Source organism: Chrysoperla carnea, chromosome 3 (genome assembly GCF_905475395.1).
Source record: "Chrysoperla carnea chromosome 3, inChrCarn1.1, whole genome shotgun sequence".
NCBI lineage: Eukaryota > Metazoa > Arthropoda > Insecta > Neuroptera > Chrysopidae > Chrysoperla > Chrysoperla carnea.
The window spans coordinates 92,965,131-92,986,323 of NC_058339.1; the positions used below are offsets into that span (position 1 = coordinate 92,965,131).

The 21,193-nt window shown below is 29.8% G+C and overlaps 4 protein-coding genes across 4 annotated transcripts; 2 read left to right on the forward strand and 2 right to left on the reverse strand.

The window, feature by feature from the left end:
- The first annotated feature begins 487 nt into the window (after positions 1-487).
- Positions 488-2,750, forward strand: LOC123296361. The gene is made up of 4 exons (XM_044877823.1): positions 488-663; positions 729-920; positions 1,085-2,639; positions 2,745-2,750. The coding sequence occupies exons 1-4, from the start codon at positions 494-496 to the stop codon at positions 2,748-2,750; spliced, it is 1,923 nt and encodes a 640-aa protein (XP_044733758.1). The 5' UTR covers positions 488-493.
- Positions 2,751-3,248: 498 nt separating this feature from the next.
- LOC123296362 (cell growth-regulating nucleolar protein) lies at positions 3,249-5,000 on the reverse strand. Its single transcript, XM_044877824.1, has 4 exons — positions 4,686-5,000; positions 4,295-4,526; positions 3,706-3,940; positions 3,249-3,484 (listed from the first exon to the last, which is right to left on the reverse strand). Exons 1-4 carry the CDS (start codon positions 4,808-4,810, stop codon positions 3,249-3,251), a joined length of 828 nt encoding a protein of 275 aa, XP_044733759.1. The 5' UTR covers positions 4,811-5,000.
- Positions 5,001-5,802: 802 nt separating this feature from the next.
- On the forward strand, positions 5,803-6,802 carry LOC123296838 (U6 snRNA-associated Sm-like protein LSm2). Its single transcript, XM_044878512.1, has 4 exons — positions 5,803-5,909; positions 5,982-6,049; positions 6,115-6,205; positions 6,470-6,802. Exons 1-4 carry the CDS (start codon positions 5,907-5,909, stop codon positions 6,593-6,595), a joined length of 288 nt encoding a protein of 95 aa, XP_044734447.1. The 5' UTR covers positions 5,803-5,906; the 3' UTR covers positions 6,596-6,802.
- Positions 6,803-8,538: 1,736 nt separating this feature from the next.
- LOC123296364 (LIM homeobox transcription factor 1-beta-like) lies at positions 8,539-17,336 on the reverse strand. Its single transcript, XM_044877825.1, has 4 exons — positions 17,181-17,336; positions 11,703-11,937; positions 8,972-9,477; positions 8,539-8,771 (listed from the first exon to the last, which is right to left on the reverse strand). The coding sequence occupies exons 1-4, from the start codon at positions 17,278-17,280 to the stop codon at positions 8,539-8,541; spliced, it is 1,074 nt and encodes a 357-aa protein (XP_044733760.1). The 5' UTR covers positions 17,281-17,336.
- Between the last annotated feature and the right edge of the window lie 3,857 nt (positions 17,337-21,193).

Consider the following 21,193-nt stretch of genomic DNA (forward strand, 5'->3'; position numbering starts at 1 on the left):
AAATTCTTGTGGAGGTACTTATATATAATTTTTGTTACAAATTATAAAAAATAAAGAATTTATTGTTTCTATAAATTATTTATTTAGTCTATACCCCCACTCCTTAGTCCTCAGACCTTTACTACACTTTTGTCAAACAAAGAATCTATCTAAATATATAAAAGAAAAAGCTGACTGGCTGATCGATCAACGCACAGCTGAAATTGCTTGGCCTAGAAGCATGAAATTTTCTCGAAACGTTCTTGAACTTTTAAAAAAGATGATCTTATTAACTTCAAAATAGTTCCTGTAACCCTCAAGAGATACGCTAGTATCACTCATTTCCATTCCATTAATATGACTTAATCGTCTTATTAATATTTGTCTAAGTCTATGGTCGTGAGCTCGTGACACATTTGACATTTCCCATCATGCATTGTAAGATTTTCAAGACTTCCAAGAGTTTTTCATGACTTTTTATTTACGATTAATAATCTTAAATAAAATTTACAATATGTCATCATTCGTAAATACTTGTTGTATCAAAAATTGTACGCCCAAGTCACGCGAAAAAACTAATGGAAATTTATCTATTAAATTCTATCGTTTTCCGTCGAGCACAATCGGATCTGCTTGGAAAATAGACAAACGATTAAAATGGATTAACGCAGTAAAAAATTACATGTGTGTATTCAATTCTTGGTTTTAAACATAACCTTCAAATTTTTCAATGAACAAATTAATTTCAGCAAATATTCAAATGATTGGGAACCTCAAAATCATTCCAGGATTTGTAGTCTTCATTTTATTAACAATGAAAAATCAGACAATCCAACACATCCTTCCTATATTCCATCCATTTTTCCTGACGATGAAAATAACAAGTCGATTCAAGGTTTACAACGTTTTGAATCTGAAATACAGAGTGGTCAAATAACCAGGTAAATCTGTCGTCTAGATTAATGTTAATACATATTTTAAAATTGTATTGGGAAAGCCATTGTACTATGTTTCACTAAATCGTACCACTATTTATATAAAGTTTCTATAATTGTATCGGTACGATTTAGGAAATTGAACTTAAAAAATTTATATTTTGTTATAGTATGGAAAAGAGACAATATGGAAAATGGGAAGAGGAAAATATGCAACAGGCAATTGAAGCGTACCGTAATAAAAGCTGCGGTTTTAATGAGTGCTGCAGAAGATTTGGCATTCCGAAACCAACTTTCAGAAGACACATTAATGGAACGATTAAAAGACCTTTATCGTTTGTAAAAAAGAACGGTAAATTACCCACATTATCGGAAAATATTGAAAAAGAGCTAATTAATCGCATCCTTAACCATGAATCAAATTTTCATGGCTTGAGCATCACAGATGTAAGACGATTAGCCTTTGAAATTGCGGAAGAAAATCAATTGCCACATAAATTTAATCGTGAAATTAAATTGGCAGGAAAAAAATGGTTTTACGATTTTCTTAAAAGACATCCAAACCTTCCGATTCGAATCCAATCTGAAAATGCTTTACGAGTAACGCACGGCTCAAATAAAGAAGAACTGAATCATTTTTTGGAAAAAATAGAAAAATATATTCGATTAAATCGAATCGATGTAAATAGAATTTATAACATGGATGAATCAATGTTTTCCACGGTCCAAAAAAAGTCTGGAAAAATAGTTTGCCAAAGAAGAAAGAAAAGAATTGAAATTGGGAGCAGACGTTTGAATACAACCATAGTTTACTGCGCAAATGGTGCAGGATCATTTATTCCTCCTATGTTCATTTTTAGAGAACATTTAGATCCGAACTTAAGAATTGAAGTTCCCCCTGGAAGTTTAGTAGAAGTTGCTGAACGTGGAGCTATTACAAGTGAATTACTTATGAAATGGTTGCGCCATTTTATTAACTATGCAAAGGCCACACCTGAACGAAAAATTATCTTATTCGCACGCACTAAAAGCTTACAAGCTTTGGAATTAGCACAGCAAAATGGTGTCATTTTACTTCAATTTCCAGGACTACAATCACTTGATGGCGGAATTTTTGGCGCTATGCAAACATATTTTAGTCAGACACTGGATCAATGGACGACTTATAACACAGGGAAATCCATTACCCAAAATGATTTAGCACCTCTAACTACAGCAGCTTACTTCAAAGCAGCAACTGAGAGTAATGCTTTGACTGCGTTTAAAAATAGTGGATGTTGGCCGCTTAATCGTTTTAAGCCTGAAACATTGAATACTATTTTAGATCCAAGTAATTCTGGTAAAGAATCAACTTTGAGTGATGAAAATTCTCGTTTAAAAGTCACAACAACACAAATATTTTCGATTACAAAACGTAATCGAGGTGAAACAATTGAAGAAATTGTTACGGTGGACCAAAAAATTAAAGAAGAATTAATTGAAGAATGTGATTCAATGGAAAAAAAATGTATTCAAAATGAAACTTTTGAAGCAAAATACGAAGGAAATAATCTAACAAATAGTTGTTTGGAGGTACAACACTTGACCAACGCGGAAAATATTAAAGTTGAAGGGCAGTTAAATACAGAATTTATAATTAAGGATGAAATAATTAACGAAAATATTTCAGAATCTGAACAAACTGTTATTAATTCAAGTTTAAATCTTTATAAACGAACTCACACTGTATCAAAACTTTGTGATATTTTTAATAAAAATTCGTAATAAAAATCTATAAAAAAAAATTATTTAAAATATCAGAGTCTACTACGCTTGTTTTTTTCTTTTCAGTTTTAAATATGGCATCTGGTGGTCGCCATATTGAATTTCCCTTACTGCCATATCTTCAGTAGCACTGTCAAGGTTAAGGCAAATCGATTGACGTCAGAATCATTAAAATCGGCCGGCGCGTTTGGTCTCTAATGTGCCACATAGGAACATGCACATTCTTTTCACAATATTGAATTTTCATTACAGCCATATCTTCAGTAGTATTCTCAAGGTTAAGAAAAATAGATTGACGCCTGATTTATTAAAATTGGCCGACGCGTTTTGTGTCTGGTGTTCCACATAGAAATATACATATATAGTCGAGTAAAAAAAGGGCTGATGATCTTCAAACGATTGTAAAGGAGTCCCGAAAATTTAATTGTCCAGGAATCACGACATGGTCAACTCGGCCCTAATGTGCAGAAGTAAATGATAAGATGAAAATTCGTTTCTTAAATGAATCAATTTTATTAATATTAAAAATTACAAAATAATTAAATATGTAGCAATTAATTATAATAATTATTATTTTAATTTAACTAAATCATCGTCAACAATAACTTTTTTCATTTTAGATAATTTAATATGATACTTTTGTACAACCGTTTCCGGTATGTCACTTAATTCTGGATGATATAATTTATACGCTTGTAATACTTTCTTCATTAATTGTTTTTTCTTAATTGATTGTTTTTTATTAACAAAATGTAAGATCGTTGGTTTCCATTTAAATCTCTCTTCATTTGATTTTTTACTTTTACCTGCAACCAAAAAAAACCTAACTTACTGACTGACTAATTTGAGTTTCAAATTTTCGATTTATAAAGAAACATTCCTAACATACTGCTTGTGAGAAGAATATTTATAATTATATTTTGTAAATATTATAAATCACATTCCATGAGTGGCGAAAGTATCGCCACAGCCACAGTAGTTCTGACCCACCGCTTTCACACCAATAAATATATAAATTTGCGCTTACCATTACTAATATTTGACGTATTTAAAGTTTCTTTTCCATTTGAAGTGTCATTCGTAATTGATTTTCCATTTGAAGTACCATTCGTAATTGATTTTCCATTTTCAACAGGCTTTGAAGGAGAACCATTTGTATTTGGTTTAGGTACATTATTTTTCTTATGTTCATTTTCTAATAAATCGAAAACAGCACTAGCTGCATTGAAATTTGCTCGAGGACAAACACTTTTTAAAAAATTCTAAAAAAAAAAAAATTAATGTAGAAATTTTTATTCTACAGATAAAAAGCTAAACATTGGCAAAAATTTCTATGTCTCATCTTCACTGTTGCTGCCCAGCTCTTCCCACGAGTAGGTGGACTCACTTGAGCCAGTCCTTTGACGATCTCTCCGACCTGAAGTCCGTTGACGTCAAAACACTCCTGCTATTCCTAAACAGCTAAAAATGGTTTATGGAGTAGTGGTCGGGGATAGGCTAACCCTCTTTGGATATCACAGACAATTTCGTCTAAATGTGCCCCAGCCCAAGACAGCCACTCTAACCTAACCTATTTGATGCGACTATTTAGGGCTTAAATTTAAATGATTACAAACCTGGAATTTAGGTTTTTTTCTTGGAACATTATCATGTTTCACAATGATATTTAGAATTTGTCGCTGATCATTTGGTAAATTAGGATTATCCTTTAGAATCGTTTGTATTGTTTCAATCCATTTTTCTTGTTTTAGTAGACCTTTATTAGCATTCGGTTTCGCTTGATAACCTTTCGCTGCATATCGTTCATCTTCAGTTATACATTTTGTGTGTGCAACATAAGCATCGCCACTAAAATAATACAAAGAAAATTTAAAAAAACAACACCTCTAACCTCTAAGAAAACTTCACACAACGATTCCGATAAACCTGTCTATTTTCCGCATATAAAATAATTTAGAAAAGCTAAGTTTGTACATAACTGATGATAAAAAAGCTTTTCATACTTACTGGAAATCTTTAAAACAATCCACACAAGATAGAGAAATCGGTTTTCTGCATCCTGTATTGTAATGTTTTTCTACACGTGGTTTTTGTAAACTATCTCCACAGTTAAGACATGTAAACACTACCATATTCTAGGTCGAAATGAGCACGATTTAGATTTTGGAAAAAACGGTATACCGAAAAAACTTATAAGCAGTTATAAAAACACGAAATATTTATAATTGCAGTCACAAATTTTATTTATTCTGACTTAAGTTTTAGCCTTTTTAAAGGACCTGTAAGTTAATTTTAAATGAAAAAACCTTTGAGCAGTTATTTTCTTTTATTAAATATTCAATTTTTCGACTTAAATAATATATAAAGCTAATATTTCATTAAAGTTTAATAATTTGTGTGTATTTATTTTAGGTTAATGTATTCCCATCCACATGGATTGTATACAGGGTTGCCAGCTCCAAAGAATAATAATAACCTAACGGATAGAATGTAAACTACAATCTATAATTTTTATGAAAACCGGCCTATTTCGGGTATTTTTTTCAGCTAGCCTTTCACTCAAAGCCAGCGTAAAGCGTCACCATGAAGTTACATCGTTTAAATTTGACGCTGCATATAGTTCTATTTTTTTGCAGCCAGATGAAATCCGAATTCGTCGCTCAAAGCCATTGTCAGGTGTCAACATGAAATTACATCTTTATAAACTCGAAATAACTTTTAATTTGATGTAAAAGTCAGAGTAATTCCCAAATTTCGGACTCTTTCAGAAGAGTTATTCAGAGTTAATTAAACTAACTAAAAGAGTTACTAAGAAGACTTACGGAATACTTTTTTTTAATAAAAATTTGTGAGGCTGTAAAAAGAAGTACCTAGAAATAATAATAGATATCTATTTTTTGCTGATATTTAGGGAATTTATCTTCATGTAGGGAGTCAGGAGGACGTTATATGATTTTGAGAGTCTCCCCAAAACCCGTAAGAACTTGTATCTAATTACTCCGTCTTGCAGGCCTGCTTTAAAGTGACTTGTAAAAGGGTTTCAATTTAAATCAGTACAAATTTTTCTTAACATCAATAGAGTTTTTCTTAACATAAATACCCAATAGTTGTATTATTTTTAAAGCTTGCGTGTTTTTAAACCAGAGAGCAGCACTAACATCGATCTGATGTTACTTATGTCAAATAAATAATAACATGCCGGGTTAAAGTTAACCTAAACATCTAAAAATGGTATTGTATAATTAATAATATTTCATTAAATGATTAATGTTTAATTGTTTTTTTATTTTTATTTGTCTGCAGTTGTTTTATTCGTTTTTCAAGTCGTTAGTTGGGAAAGATGTTGTAGTTGAATTGAAAAATGATTTAAGGTTTGTAAGAAGTTCTTGATATGATTCAAATTCGTTTTTAATATAAATTATTTTGTTATTTTTAGTATTTGTGGTACTTTACATTCCGTTGATCAATATTTAAACATCAAGTTGACGGACATCAGTGTTACAGATCCTGATAAATATCCTCATATGGTAAAGTATATCATGTTACAAGTGAAATTTACAAAATTTAAAAAACCCCCGACAAATTTTTCGACGCTAACCCCTCTTTTTGGGCGGTATATCGGGTGGCATCGAATAAAATAAAAATTCTAGCTGATTTAAGAGTGTACCGGAGAGGTCGGCTTTTTCTCATAAAGTATTTATACCTTAATAAACAACTGTGGAAAATTTCAAAGATGCATTAATTTTTTCCTTTTAAATATTTAGTTTAATTGTACTATTCGTCTATTTCAGTTGTCCGTGAAGAATTGTTTTATTCGTGGATCGGTTGTCCGATATGTTCAGTTGCCTGGTGATGAGGTTGATACTCAGCTATTACAGGATGCCGCTAGAAAAGAAGCTACGGTGGCAACAAGATAAATAATCTTTGGAATTAAGTGTTTATTGGAATTATGTGCTGAATTAAAGTGTTTTTATTGTAATCTATTTGTACCGAATGAAAGTCCTTTTATTTTGAATGAATGTAATCATGTAACAATCAATTAAATTTGTACCGAATGAAAGTCCTTTTATTTTGAATGAATGTAATCATGTAACAATCAATTAAAATTTATAAATAATCAAAAATTGCTGTTTTTTCTTTATTATGTTTGCGATTTTAATATCAAATGTAAGTTGTAATTTTCTCGGTCATTTCACAAAGCTCTCATGTCACGTTTTTTCCTAAAAATGATTAACCATGGGTCTTATTAAAAATGAGGTTATGGATTAACAAACTTTTTTTCTTTTTTGTCCCTCCTTTTTACAATTTGACGCTGGACATAGTTCTATTTCAGCTAGGTGGATTCCTTATTTGACGCTCAAAGCCAGCATCAAGCGTCATTATGAAGTTACATCTTTTAAATTTGACGTTGCACGTAGTTCTATTTTGTTCAACTAGGTGAAATTATAATTTGCCGCTCAAAGCCAGCAACATGAAATTATATCTTTAATCTAAAGTTTTAAGGATTAAAATAGGGAGCAACGTTGCCAACTCTACCAACTTTTAGGTAGATCTACTAACTGCGAGTGTCTTTAGAATAGAAATTTGGTAGATCTACCAACTTTTGAGTATATACATATAAAGATATTAAGTATATATAAAGGTAGATCTTAAGATTAGATCAACCAACTTTTAAGCAAAATTTGCAGAAAACTACCAACCTTTTAAATCATATCTACTACCCAAACAGATTTTGATTTGGCAACGCTGATAGGGAGTGAAATAAAGACGAATAGAATATGGTATGTTTTTATAATAATATTGTACTCTTTACTTAAAATATACATAATAAAATCTATATACTATATTTTCATTTATTTATAGGTTTAATTTTAAAATTAATATTAATGCATCACAATCATTTATAATTCGACTTATTTTCAGTTATTTACTTCAAATAAATAATATTTTTATTTTACAATTTTATACAAAATAATAAATAATTAATATTTATTATTTTATTTAATTAAATAAAAAAACAAATAATACAATGTAATTTGGTACTGGAATTCATGACTATCACTAGCAGAGTTGCCAACTTTCAACTCTCAAGCCCACTAATCACTAAAAAATCACTAGATAGCAGTGTTACTTGAATATTTTTCGTTGTTTTACCACAAAACTTTTAATAATTAGCATAAATAATATAAAAATATGAAATTATTTGTCCATTAAACAAATTTTTGAATTGGAAAAAATGCTTTCCCTTCTAAAGGTAGAGTAAAATTACTAGTTTTAGTTGTAAAACTACTGAGTTGGCAACACTGGCGGTAATAATATTACACGAATAATAATTATGTACCACATCTATAAACACAAAAATTTGCGCTAATTACAAGTAAATAGATGGACACTTACATATAAAAAATAAATAAAAAGAAAACATCATAATCTAGTTAGCGTCAAATATTAATATTAAAACAAAATGATATATCAAAAAATTGTTCCTGAAATGTCCGTCCCTTCAGAATATATAATTGCTCTAGTTTAAGTCTGTTAACTCTCTATATAAAATGCATTAGGGACATATGTTCCCTTATTGATGTTCGTATTAGTTCCCAAAACTGCTACATAGCAACGCCACCAGTATCGAATCCAAACCACTGGTCGATAATTTATTTATTAATAATTAATTTTTATTTCAACAAATATTATTATCAATTAATTAAAATTATTAATTAATTTAATGAAAATTTAAATAGAATTTATACAAAATGACTGATGAAGCATTTCAGGAGCAATTTTTTTTATATATAATATTTTTCAAAGTATTAATATTTAGCGCTACCTAATTTATGCTAAATAAAACATATAAAACAGTTCATTGTTCTGTACTAAAATAAGAATTTTGCATTAAATATAATTTATCTATAGGATTTGCTATTGACCCCGGTGGCAAGGAATCATGACCACTAGAATGTGACGTTTGTAAATCTAAATTTTGTAATGATAATGTGTCTGATGTACCATCGTCTAAATGATCGAAATTCGTGCTATCATCTAAAGATATATCGGAGCTACAAAAACTGTCACCAGAATTTGCTGGATAATTATCTGAAACAAAAAAAAATATTAATAGCTTTTTGTCAAAAATTTTTTCTCAAAAGTTCTGATCTTTGATAAGTATGCCAAATTTTAAGTTAATTCGATGTTTTGAAGGGAGTCAAAATCATGTTCGAAAATTCCGTTACATACTTACATACTAACATACTGACATAAAAAAAAGCTAATAAAAAGAGGGTTTATATATTTACCATCTTTATCTTTATCACTGGATGACTTTGTATCGGTCTCTTGTTTTGCTTTTCGTTGTATCTTTTTCATTTTTGCCCTTTGATTTTGGAACCATACTTGTACAACACGAACACTTAAACCAGTTTCCTTTGCTAAAGCTTCTCTCACTTTTCGACATGGTTTTGGACTGACTTCAAATGATGCTTTAAATTGTCTTCGTTGTGCTGACGTTAGAATGGTACGAGGTCGTTTTGGACCACGTCTACCATCTCGGGGTCGAAGGCCATCATCCAATAAATCATCTTCTGGTGTGTTTGCTTGTTGTAATAAATACATTTCTTTTTCGAAGTCTTGCCGACAAAATAATTGACCAGCCCGTAAAACAAATTGTTCGCCTTTTTGTAACGGTTGACAACAGACCACACATACAAAACATGGTAAATGGTAGACATGCTGTTGTGCTCGCATTACCATTTCGTGTGCTAATAGTCTGTCTCCACATCGGGAACATTTTACACCAAAAATTCTGTAAATAAAGATGAAGAAATCAATGATTTTTCATGTTGCACCATTCTCTCTATCATCCAAAAAACGAGATGAATTTTTTTGGGGTACACACTTTGCGACCATGGGGGGTGGGTTCTTAATGTTATCAAAAAAAAAAAATCAAAACAGTTGTACAAAAATTTGACCCAAAACGATCTTTTTGATGGGTTTTTTGGGCAAACTATTAATAATTCTGATATCCGCAAATGATAATTCTGCAATTACTACCAATCATATCCCGACTTGAGGGAGTTCCTTTTTGTCGCAAACCCCCTCCATTGTCAGCGGCGTTCCATCAATTTTCAAAGCCAAACAGGTATAGGCTCGTTTCTATTATTAATACGAATTCGAAAAACGGGCTATTAGTCATAATAGATTAAAATGGTACACCCTGTATATAAAATTGGTGAAAACAGCTCTAATTCGACGAAAAAACACATTTTCCAGCAAGAAAGCGATGTAGATTTGAATGTATTGAAAGCATTGAAAAGAATAGTACAGTTTAGTTCCCTTCAATAACTTCAGCAGAATCATATTCATTTTATTTTTTATATTTAAAATGTAAATAAAAAAATTTTCACAAGAAATAATTTTATCATAAGTGAGTTGCATGCATTGTGAAAAACATATTAAGTAGAAAATAAGTATATCGTAAAGAAAGAAAATTCATTTTATATACAAGTGAATGAAAATAAAGATCACACCTGAATGTATGCAATAAAAGGTTCTGTACTTTTAAGTTTATAATAAAGTCTCTATTTAAGATTAAATTTTAGTTGACTTCGAGATGAGACATAGTTATTGAAATAAATACCATGATACTCGAAATAAAATTGTATATTGAAATGGCTCGGCTGTCACGTGACTAGTCAATTAGACAATTTGTGTAACGTAAATGTAAGAAAATGCACAAAATATATCGTAAACTAGGCAATTTGTATGACGTAAATGTATAAGAAAATATCGTAAACTAGGCAATTTGTATGACGTAAATGTAAAAATATCGTAAACTAGGCAATTTGTATGACGTAAATGTAAAAATATCGTAAACTAGGCAATTTGTATGACGTAAATGTAAAAATGCTTAAAAATATCGAAAAAGTGTCAAAAATCAAAGTTTTTTTTATGTTTTGTTTTTTGAAAGCACCGATATTGTTTTTTTATAGTATTCGTTGTAGTGTTAACAGATTTACTGAAGTAATTCACTACTATTTAGAGTACTTTACAATACTTTTTCTCTTTTAAAGATTTCGTGTTCTCTTTTATATCGTTAGAATAAGTTACTGCATCCTGAACAAAAGTATTATAGGTAGATATAGATATAGATAGAATGATGAAAAGATTTAATTTTAAAAAAGGTATACAATAATAAATAAAATCATATAAAGCATCATATCATCTCAGTTTGATGCTTTTTAGCTTTATCTTTCTTATATATTATTACTCTACCAAGTTTTATTCTGTCCTATCCTTATCTCGTTTATTCCGTTATCAAATTCCATGATTCACCCTTCATTTTCATGTGCTTATTATGTCTAGGTTTGACGAAAAATATACTCACGGTCTTAAAATGTACCGCTTAGGAAAAAAACACGCTAGACAAATAATTTGAACGAATAAATACCATAAATTTAAATAATAAGTGTATTAGGCAAACATATTAGGTTTTACAGATGCTTCCTAATACTTTAGACATATAATTATTACATTTAATACATGTTCTCCTAATATTAATTTACGGACTTTTGACTTTTTTCAACACTGTGCTACGGAATTTGTTGTTTGTTCTTTTTAGCCACGAACTACGGTAACTACGGTTGCGGAATTCCGTACGGGTCCAGCTAGTTATTGTTATTATGTGATGTAGCTACGATATTGCTACTATTGTAACACAATACAACAATAGTATCGTAGGGTTCTATTCTGTGTTCATTTTCATCTGAATCTGTGTTACGGATTCTTTTATTCAATAAAATTTAATTGGGACAATCAAAAATTTATAAATATTCTCTCTACAATATCTCGAATTAAATTTCGATTTTTGCCCCAATTTTGAAAAATCAATTTTTGTAATATACAGAGTGGACCATTTAAAAAATAACTTGCAACAAAAGTTGCAGAATTTGATGGGGGACATCATGTTCTGACATCAGATGGAATCTAGTTTCGGATGGTTTTAATAAATAAATAAATGCAGATACAAACCTATCATAGTCTGTTTTACAATATAATTTAGTATTTCGTGTGTAACAGGAATGTGCCAGTAATACTCCACAAACACAACATGCCAGACAATGTTCATGCCAACTTGCATCTGCCACTCGCATTAAATATCTGTCATGTATCTTTTGGCCACAGCCTTCACACATTTCATATGTTTTTGGATGGTGCTGTTGTACTTCACATTTTACTCCATTTGAATTGTTTGTTGATAAATTTTCTGTAAAAAAAATTAGAAAAATACTTTATATTGTCTCTCTTTTAATTAATCGACTGTTAATCAGTTAGATGTGCGTTTGTTTGTCCTAGCAATGATGGATCCGCGGACAAAGGATTGATCCTCAGACTATACTAATAATAAAAAAAAGAGGGGTATCGCAAGTATGTCCCTAGCACCTAGACCAAGAGTCCTCTGTGCCCTCCTTCAAAACAAGCTGTCACCCGAAGACGAGACGTCTTCGCGTAGGAAGCGCTTTTAAAATCCGAAGAAGCTAAAGGATTTTGGACTGACACTACGTAAAAAGAAGTCGCTTGTGAGAGTGTTTTTAAACTTTGAATATCTTCCACTAAGCAGAATTTATTATTTTAAATTTAAACATCCTAAACCGTGGAAAAATATGAGTTACAAACAATTTCGGCTCGAAACAAAGTGCAATCTTCGAAAAACATTAAATTTTGGAAGTAATCTAACTTTAAAATGTCGTGGGTCTGCCTGTAAACGTTAGGTGATTTTATATTTAAACAGCATCCTTAAAAAGTATTCCAGAAAAAAGTTTCTCGTTAAGTGAAAAGGGAAAACAAAATTACATCTCGAATCGAGGTGCCATTTTCGAAAAACATGTAATTTTGAAGATATGTTTTCAACTTTAATAAAATTTAAAACAAACCGGTAAGGGAGTTTTCATCTTGCTCGATTAGTTGTTTAAACCGTTATGAAGTTTCATTATTTATGTAATATAAATGTATGTACAACTTTAACTGTTTCTAACTCAAACAATGTTTGTAAAAGGACTATTTATAAACAGATTTGTTTAGTTTTGCGAGACGAGTATTTTCTTATATTATAACGACGATCACTATCAAACATTCGATAATACAAGAATCAAAAATATCATTCAGTATCCAATGTCTTCAGTTCAAACAAAAAAATATTGGAAATTTATTATTAAAAAGCTATAGGCTCATGCATGGTTATATACAGAATTATGCATAATTTTCCAAGGACTGGAATCGTAAATTAGTAGAATGTATATGGCAAGAGAATCGCAAAACTTAGAGGATATAAATTAATAATAGAGTTTTGGAATTGGGGCATTTTAATCTATTATAGCTGATAGCTATAGTTTCAAAAAATAACTTTAAAAAAAGCTGCTGATTTTGATGGGGAGCATCATATTCAGACATCAGATTGAATTTAGTTCCATGGGTTACTTTAATAGCCAATTTAGATCATAAAAGGTAAGAGTATATAATAACACTCTTTAAATTCGAAAGTTGATCCTAATAAAAAAACTTTTTTATTTAAAACATTTTTTTGAAAAACGTTAATTTTCGAAGGGAATGCGTCTTAAAATTATGCCATTATTACATTTAATCGAAAGAAAATACGCTAACTACAGCAAAATGTTTTAGCCAAAAGTTGCAAAATTTAATAGAGGGCATTCGCCCGCCAGAAATTCTAGCTTCAAGGTCATTTGATCTTCAAATGAGATCTCGAAAATTTATCTACACTTAAAAGTTCTTAACACTTGGTGAATGTCTATTATTGTCTCCATAACTTTTGCCTAAAAAATTTTTCTAAAGCTAGCATTTGTTTCGATTAAATGCAATAATGTCATAGTTTTAACTCACATTTCCTCCGAAAGTTAACCATTTTCGAAAAAATTTTATTTTTTTATTATTTCTAATTTAAAGTGTTTTTCTATCTCCGTTTTAAGATCTAAATTGATTTTATTTAGCATATACATGTACCGTTAATTTTTCAATAGGTTTCATTTAATATAATATGGTAGATAAATACAAAACTTGATGGTTGAATATTGTGCATTAGTGCGGAAATCTTCCACATCATAGCAAAGACAAGAGGTTTTCAACTTGAACAAGGCGATGAGATGGGTTTTATCCATTCATTTAATGAGTAGGTACCATCATATTCTATTCTAATATGTGTATATGTTGTGTGTAAGTGTAGCTTTTCTAATGAGAAACCTCAATATAATGACCGCGAGATTCAAATATTCATTAGATATGCAAAGATGTAGAAGGATTAATGGGAAAACGTTTTCTCTCATGTTGATTTTATAATGCATAGATTATGTTTTCATACCAATAATACTAACACTAGTCAAATGACTAGAAAACTTGTGTATATACAGGGTGAACCATTATAATCTATCATGGCTACTAAATCGACCCATACGGAATTCTGCATTGCGGCCCATATGGATAAAAACAAGCTAGGGAAATAATATACATATATTAAGTGATAATTTACTTTATTTTTATTTATAGGCAATTTTATTACAGATATGTTGTACAAATTACATACAAAACTAAATTAAATTTTGACATTATTTCTTTAGCTTGTTTTTTTTTCTAAGCGGTACATTTTTAGACGACAAGTCAATTTTTCTTCATTAGCTAGCACGATATATGCTTTAAAATGAGGAGTAAATCGTGGAATTTGATAAGGGAATAAGAAAGCTCGTTTTGTAATTAACCAATCAAAAAATAACTTTAACAAAAGTTGCAGAGTTTGATAAGGGACATCATGTTCTGACAGCAGATTGGACCCAATTCTCTGGCCCCATTCTTCTAAATGGTAAAAAATAAAATAACACTTTAGACTAGAAAGTTGACCCTCATAAAATAACTAACATTTTTTATTTACAACAAATGTTTAAAAAATTCGTTAGCTTTCGGAGGAAATGCAACTTAAAAATATAGCTACAGAAAAAGGCTTTAGTTAAAAGTTTTCAAGGGTAATGGAAGACATTTACTTGTGTCCATGACCATGGCCTGAAATTTTAGTTTGTAGGTAATTTGATCTTGATCCTTGATCTTCAATTTTTGATTAAAAACAATAATGACATATTTTTAAGTCTTCGAAAAAATGTTTCAAATAAAAAATGTTTTTTTATGAGGGCTAGCTTTCTAATTTAAAGGATTATTCTATCTCTTACCTTTTAGGATCTAAATTGACTATTAAAGCAAACCCGAAAAACTAGGTCCAATCTAATTGCTGGACATGATGTCCCCATCAAACTCTACAACTTTTGTTTAAGTTATTTTTTGATTGGTTAACTACAAAATGACCTTAAAATGGTCCGTCCAACCTGTATATCAATAGGTAATGCTTTAAGGGTTTCCTGTTCAGTTATAAGATTCAAATCAGTTGGTTGGTTTATTTAATTTCCATTTTTGAATAAATTATGAAAACTTAAAATTTATTTTAATGTGGTTACTGTCACTAGATAGTGAGTGGTTTTGTGTGTTCTAATATGACCATGCTCGCTTTGCTCTGCTTGAATGAATATTCAAATTATTTTTTCATTAAATTTTATATTTTTCATTTCAAGATTTTTAAACACAAACACACCATCATTTTATGTAAATGAACTTTAAAGTAATACTAATTATCTTTCAATTAATTTAATATATTCATTATAAATATTTAAGTTTGAATATTTTTATTTTAATAAAAAAATAGTATGAATTTAATAAAAAAATCTTTTTTGTTTTTTTACTCATGAATACAAATTAATAATTAGATATCTATTCGCATCGTGCATGAGTTTCATTTCAAGCTTTTCCATGATAACGATACACTATTTTATTAATATAATTTTATGGATGGACAAGTCTAATGTTTTAAGCGGGGAAAGTAAAATTGCGCTTACACGGATTTCGAAATTTCGCATATGAATCAATGCTATTTAATGATAGGTACAATATTTACCAGGTGCTACAAGTATTTTGCACTTTCATGGAAATTAGTTTGTAAGAGACAATTTTATTTCCAATTTTACCTATTTTCAGGAAAATATGGTGTTACAGCTCTTATCGTGACAGAGCGGTCTGTCATACCGATTTTTAATATATAAAGCCAATATAATTTTACTCTTATCGCGGAGTTACTTTATTTTTTTTTAAATTTATTTCTTTTGAGTTCTACAAACCCTGGCACACCGAGTCCATGTTATATCTACCGTAAAACGCATGATTTATTACAAATTTTATAAGATGAAAACGCTGCGATTAAATTAGTTGTACCTTACACTTATTACGCATTTAACGAATAAATTATCTATCAATTTATAAATTAAAGTTCCAAAGCTAAAACCTCGACTATTACAAAATCATACTCTCAAAAATATTTTCATCAAAAAAATTGTTATTACCGTCGGAAGACACCTCTAAGATTAAATCGTTTTCCAGATAGAAAGATCTCCCCAACTGTAGTGACAATTTTACTTATTATAACAATTTTAGATGAAAATATTTTCTTGTTTTCGTAATCTTTAGATCGTAGTTTTGTAATATAGCCGGGATTTTAGTTTTTGTACTTTATTTTATTGGAACTATTTTCCTTGGTGGTAAACCTAGATAAATTATTCCAAAATAATCGCTTAAAGTGGTTCTTTCACTGACTGGAAGTAAATTGTGCATTTTTTTAAATTTAACATTTTTGGCGAAAGTACCTCCTTATTTCAATAAAATAAGTATTTAACTTCATAAAAATTAAAGTACTTATAGCAAGAAAATATTGTCTTAAATCAAAGTATTTACTTGCTGCCTTAAGAACAAATTTTTTTTTAAATATTTATTTCTCAAAAAATTTAACGGTAACATATATATTTTAGTGCAAAAACAGAAACCTAAATATTTTGAAAAACAAATTTCCAACTTTTTTTTTCACTCCATCAAATCGATAACTATGGTAGCATATTTTAAGAAAAGTTGGTAAGATCCTACTTTCTCGTAAGACTGTCAACAAATGCAGTGGCGTAGCAAGCTTAACTTCCTCCCCATTCAAAAACCATTTAATCTTATTTGTAAAAAAATGAAATGATAAGCTAGTATGACTTCAAAAGATACCTTTTATTTGTAGCCAATTCTCCGATTTTGCGGCGTTTACACGTATCGTTGCATCAATATCACATTTTTCACAAAAAGATTTCGCTTTTTCTATTACATCTTGTTTCAAATTTTGGCTAGTTCAATCGCTAATGATTCAAGATCATATCTAACATAATATTTTATCAGACAAATCAAGAAAGGAGATAATTCATGTAACCCCACAGCCTAGATGCCATGAGGAAGTGCTGACACAGACACAAGTCAAGTTAGCCATGCGGGTAGAAAAGACATGCCATTTCTAATTACATATCATTCTTATTTTTTTAATTAACATTGACGGCGAAACCCTTGAAAAAAACCGATTTCTCTATAATAAATAAGTACCTGGCCGTCCATTACATTGATGTGTCGTTGTTTGTATGGTGTCTGGATCGCCGTTTCGTATCATATGCGCCATATTTAAATTTGGATAAAACTCCAACATTTTTAATTTAGTAACTAAATCACTTTTGCCACACAATAAATTTCACTTAAACTATATAAATATTACGCGCAGTTATTAATTAAACACACTTAATTTTTAATCAAAAATTGGTTCACCATTGCTTTAAATTTTTCGACATAATTTTAGTTGAGCTGATAACTGTGCAAAACAAAAATATTTAGGGATGACAATAGGACAACAGGAGCGTTCTGGAACGCGTTCTCACAATAATATATATATATTTTATAGAACTGAACACTACAAAGAGACGATATTATGTTTTGGCTGATGTGACATTTGTACTATATGTTACGTTACGTTACGTTACGTGTCGTACGTATATTTTCCGTGAGTGACACACAGCTGACTCCACCCTGTGTATAGAACGTCGCGACGCATATAGACGCCAGACTCCACCCACATTGCTTGTGATTGGTGAATAACATCAAATAGACGTCAGAGCCGTCGTTATACAAATAAACAATTTTCCCCTATATATTTAGTTTTATTGCACATTTTATTTTAAGTGTGTGTGTGTGTGTGTGTGTGGGAGTGTAAGTCAGTGGGTGGGTGTATAGCGTTAAATTTGTATAGAAAATAAAATTAAAAAACAAAAAAAAAACAACTCTGTAGCAACGTTTTTAAAGTTACATGGTATTTTCTTTCTGTATGTTTTGATGCCAATATCTACAACAGTTCACTTACAAATATTGCGATAGACGTTTGATCATTGTGTATATGTTACAGTCAAAAGTATTTTTAACTGAACAAAAAAAATAACCCATACAAACCAAGTTTTTAATATACTACTCTCTTTCTTTGGGAATTAAAAACTTGATAGGTTATTACTTGGAAAAATATTCAAGAGTGGCTCAAGGTTTTGGTGCTTTTTGTCCTAAAACCAGTCGTTTTCGAGATATAGCGAATTTTCCACTTTCAAATGAAAGTTGAAAGAAAATTCCAATCCTAATTCAACCAATAAACACAATAAAATGAAGAAGAATCATCCATTAATGCGATAACATTTTCTATTTTCTCGAATTAATTTTTTGTAAAAAGTATATCTAATAACCTAGGTTGTACAGATATTTTAGACCCCTTTAATGATCTTTGCCGGTTATTAAAACGCAGTCGAAGCTGCGCATAAAAGCTAGTTAATAATAAATTATTAATTATATGAAAGGATTCAATTAATAAATAGGTAACTTGTAGTACATATATGTGAGTGTTTGTCATATAATTGAAAAACTATTATAGATGTATAACTTATACGTAATACAAGTTGCCTATTTATTTTTAAGCCAACTTTTACATGAACAATTTTATGTAATTAAAAATTTGTTGTTTATTAACAAAATAGAAACATTTGCTCAACTAATTCATGATTTACAAATGATATTTGACACATAGGAAATACATTCCATGAGGTTTTATTTCATTGACCGTACTACACGGTATAGGTATATAAAATAATTTTCAACAAGTTTTGGTAGTTAAAATCACACGCACATCTACGTTCTACCGTTCTACGTACTACGTTTTACGTATAGTAAAACGTATAAATTATAATATTATTAGGTTTTGGTTGTAGGTAACAACTGTACTCAATGGTTTTTATTGGTTTTCATTAATATTACACGTAACGTAAGTATTACGTGCTGTGGTACACAAACCATCCAGTTTCTTTTCAATGACGCCATTTATAATTTATATATGAAATTATTTTTAATCGTCTTACAGAAAGGAAAACATTTCTAACAATCCAGTAACCTCTTTTTTCTGATTTTGGCGATTAGGTATTCGCTCCGTGCGTGAGTTTCGTTTTCATGGTAACGATACACTACTTTAATTATAGAATTGTATGGATGCATATATAATTGTATGGATTGCATTTAAGACTTACATTGAAAATTAAATATTATTGTCTCACAAATTTAATTAAATAATTATGATAATTTACATTTGAAAAATAATATTTGTGCAATTTGATTTCTTATTTTCACAATTTTTAATGCATTAAGTTTAATTAATTAGTGTTTTACAATAATTTTAATTTGACATTTTCTATAACATTAACATGTTAAGAATTGCAAATTAGTCATAATAGTCTCCTTTATCGCCAAAATTTTTCACTTGTAGTGCTTGCATCGATTTTATTCTCCCTACCATGGCTCCACACATACCGAATAGCAATAAAGGACTATTTTTTTATGGTAGACGCTTAAAAATTCTTGAAATGCAATACCTCTCTGAAAAAGCAAAATTCGAAGTCCAGAAAAATGTGTTATTTTTTCAATCTCCTATTTTTTCAATCGCTCCTGTGCTACGAAAATAAGGTAAAAAAGTTAAGGCATAGGTGGCATTGCCGTCTTCAAAAGTTCAGTAAATCGTATGAAATTTCATCTAATTTGAGGTATATTTATACTCTACTGCTTGTTATAAGTGTTATGTAATATATTATTGTTCTCTGAATACAATCAAATATTAAGGTACTCAAAATAAAAATAATAATAAACAAAAATAAAAAACTAAAACTGAATGTTTGAATGATTACAATGCAGGCAGAGGTAGGTACTTAATACACTCACTATGATGACTATGAATGAATGAAACACATAAAAAGTAGCTCACTTATGTTTAGTCCAATACACAAAATGTATTGTAAAAAGTTAAATTACATACATATTACATACATAGCAAGAGCAAGAGCAAGCATACATACTGTGTGGGTATCATGGTGTAAGTACTATCTGCATACGTGTACGTCCTATGTTTATACAATATACCATCCAACTTATACAACTTACAGCATGTAACAGAAGATGGTGTCATGTTTTAAAATTCTTAATAAAAAAACCAGTCGTGCCGGTATTGACTGAAATTATTGGCAATAAATTATACTAGAGATAAATAGTTTGGCAGTTTTTGCCCTATGAGTTGCAAAAAAATGATTGAGAGGTGTTGTGGGACACCCGGTAGGAACTATGTTACTTTCGTACCTTTAAGCATTATAAATGTAGTACTTGTGTTTGTATTTACAAGATATTTTTCTGAAAATTTAAGGTAATAATTTTAGAAGTCAAATACGTATTTTATTCTCTAAAGAATTTAATTTTATAGCTATTTTTCCCTTTTTAATGTAAGAATAAGATATACTTCTGATTTAGTAGTCAACCCAATATGTGCGTTCATTAACTAAATTTGACTTAATCAGGATATTTATTGTGAGAAAACATAAAGCTCCTAAAAGCTCCTTATACTTACTTTAAATTATCTCTATTATCTTTAACTTCTGATAACTCACTTTCGAAACTCATAATGAATAAACATAAAATTTTGACAAAAATACAAATTGGCAGATTATAAAAATATTTTTGAATATTCTGAAAATACATGGCAAGCTGAATCGATTGAAAAAGTTTTAGTTTTCTAGGTGACTTTCGTGAAAATGGTGAATTTTCCAACTATGCCTAAATAAATGGATGACTCAGTATATCTATATTAGATAGCGTATTTTGAACTATACTTACATCAGTATCATGCTAGAGGATAGCAATGTGAGCTCTCTAGTGTAGTTCGAACCCTTTTTAAATCGTATCTTTGTTCTGGGTAGATATCTACATGGGGGTATATCATTTATGTTTGCATATTTTTTTAATATTTTTTTTTTACCTTATTGTTATTATTTTTATTTGGTTCATTTTGTATATGTGGTTACAATAATATATAAATAATATTTACACAATGTATTTTTGGGAGACACTTTTGATATTTTCGTCGATAATGATAATTTTAAAATTGTTCAATCAGCATGATTTTGATACCATATAGTCAAAAAATTGGTTGGCTTTATTATTTTTTATCGTTTCACTGACTCTTTATGCTGTATCTCAAGAGGTTCTCAACACAAAAA

Coding starts and splice junctions, on each gene's coding strand:
- LOC123296361 (XM_044877823.1), top strand. CDS start 494: ATGTCATCATTCGTAAATACTTGTTGTATCAAAAATTGTACGCCCAAG. Junction 664..728: donor AACGCAGTAAAAAATTACAT/GTGTGTATTCAA, acceptor AATTAATTTCAG/CAAATATTCAAATGATTGGG. Junction 921..1,084: donor CAGAGTGGTCAAATAACCAG/GTAAATCTGTCG, acceptor ATTTTGTTATAG/TATGGAAAAGAGACAATATG.
- LOC123296362 (XM_044877824.1), bottom strand. CDS start 4,810: ATGGTAGTGTTTACATGTCTTAACTGTGGAGATAGTTTACAAAAACCA. Junction 4,527..4,685: donor GATTGTTTTAAAGATTTCCA/GTAAGTATGAAA, acceptor GTATTATTTTAG/TGGCGATGCTTATGTTGCAC. Junction 3,485..3,705: donor TACGTCAAATATTAGTAATG/GTAAGCGCAAAT, acceptor TTTTGGTTGCAG/GTAAAAGTAAAAAATCAAAT.
- LOC123296838 (XM_044878512.1), top strand. Junction 6,050..6,114: donor GAATTGAAAAATGATTTAAG/GTTTGTAAGAAG, acceptor TGTTATTTTTAG/TATTTGTGGTACTTTACATT. Junction 6,206..6,469: donor CTGATAAATATCCTCATATG/GTAAAGTATATC, acceptor CGTCTATTTCAG/TTGTCCGTGAAGAATTGTTT.
- LOC123296364 (XM_044877825.1), bottom strand. CDS start 17,280: ATGTTGGAGTTTTATCCAAATTTAAATATGGCGCATATGATACGAAAC. Junction 9,478..11,702: donor TGTAAAACAGACTATGATAG/GTTTGTATCTGC, acceptor CTTTATTTACAG/AATTTTTGGTGTAAAATGTT. Junction 8,772..8,971: donor CAGTGATAAAGATAAAGATG/GTAAATATATAA, acceptor TTTTTGTTTCAG/ATAATTATCCAGCAAATTCT.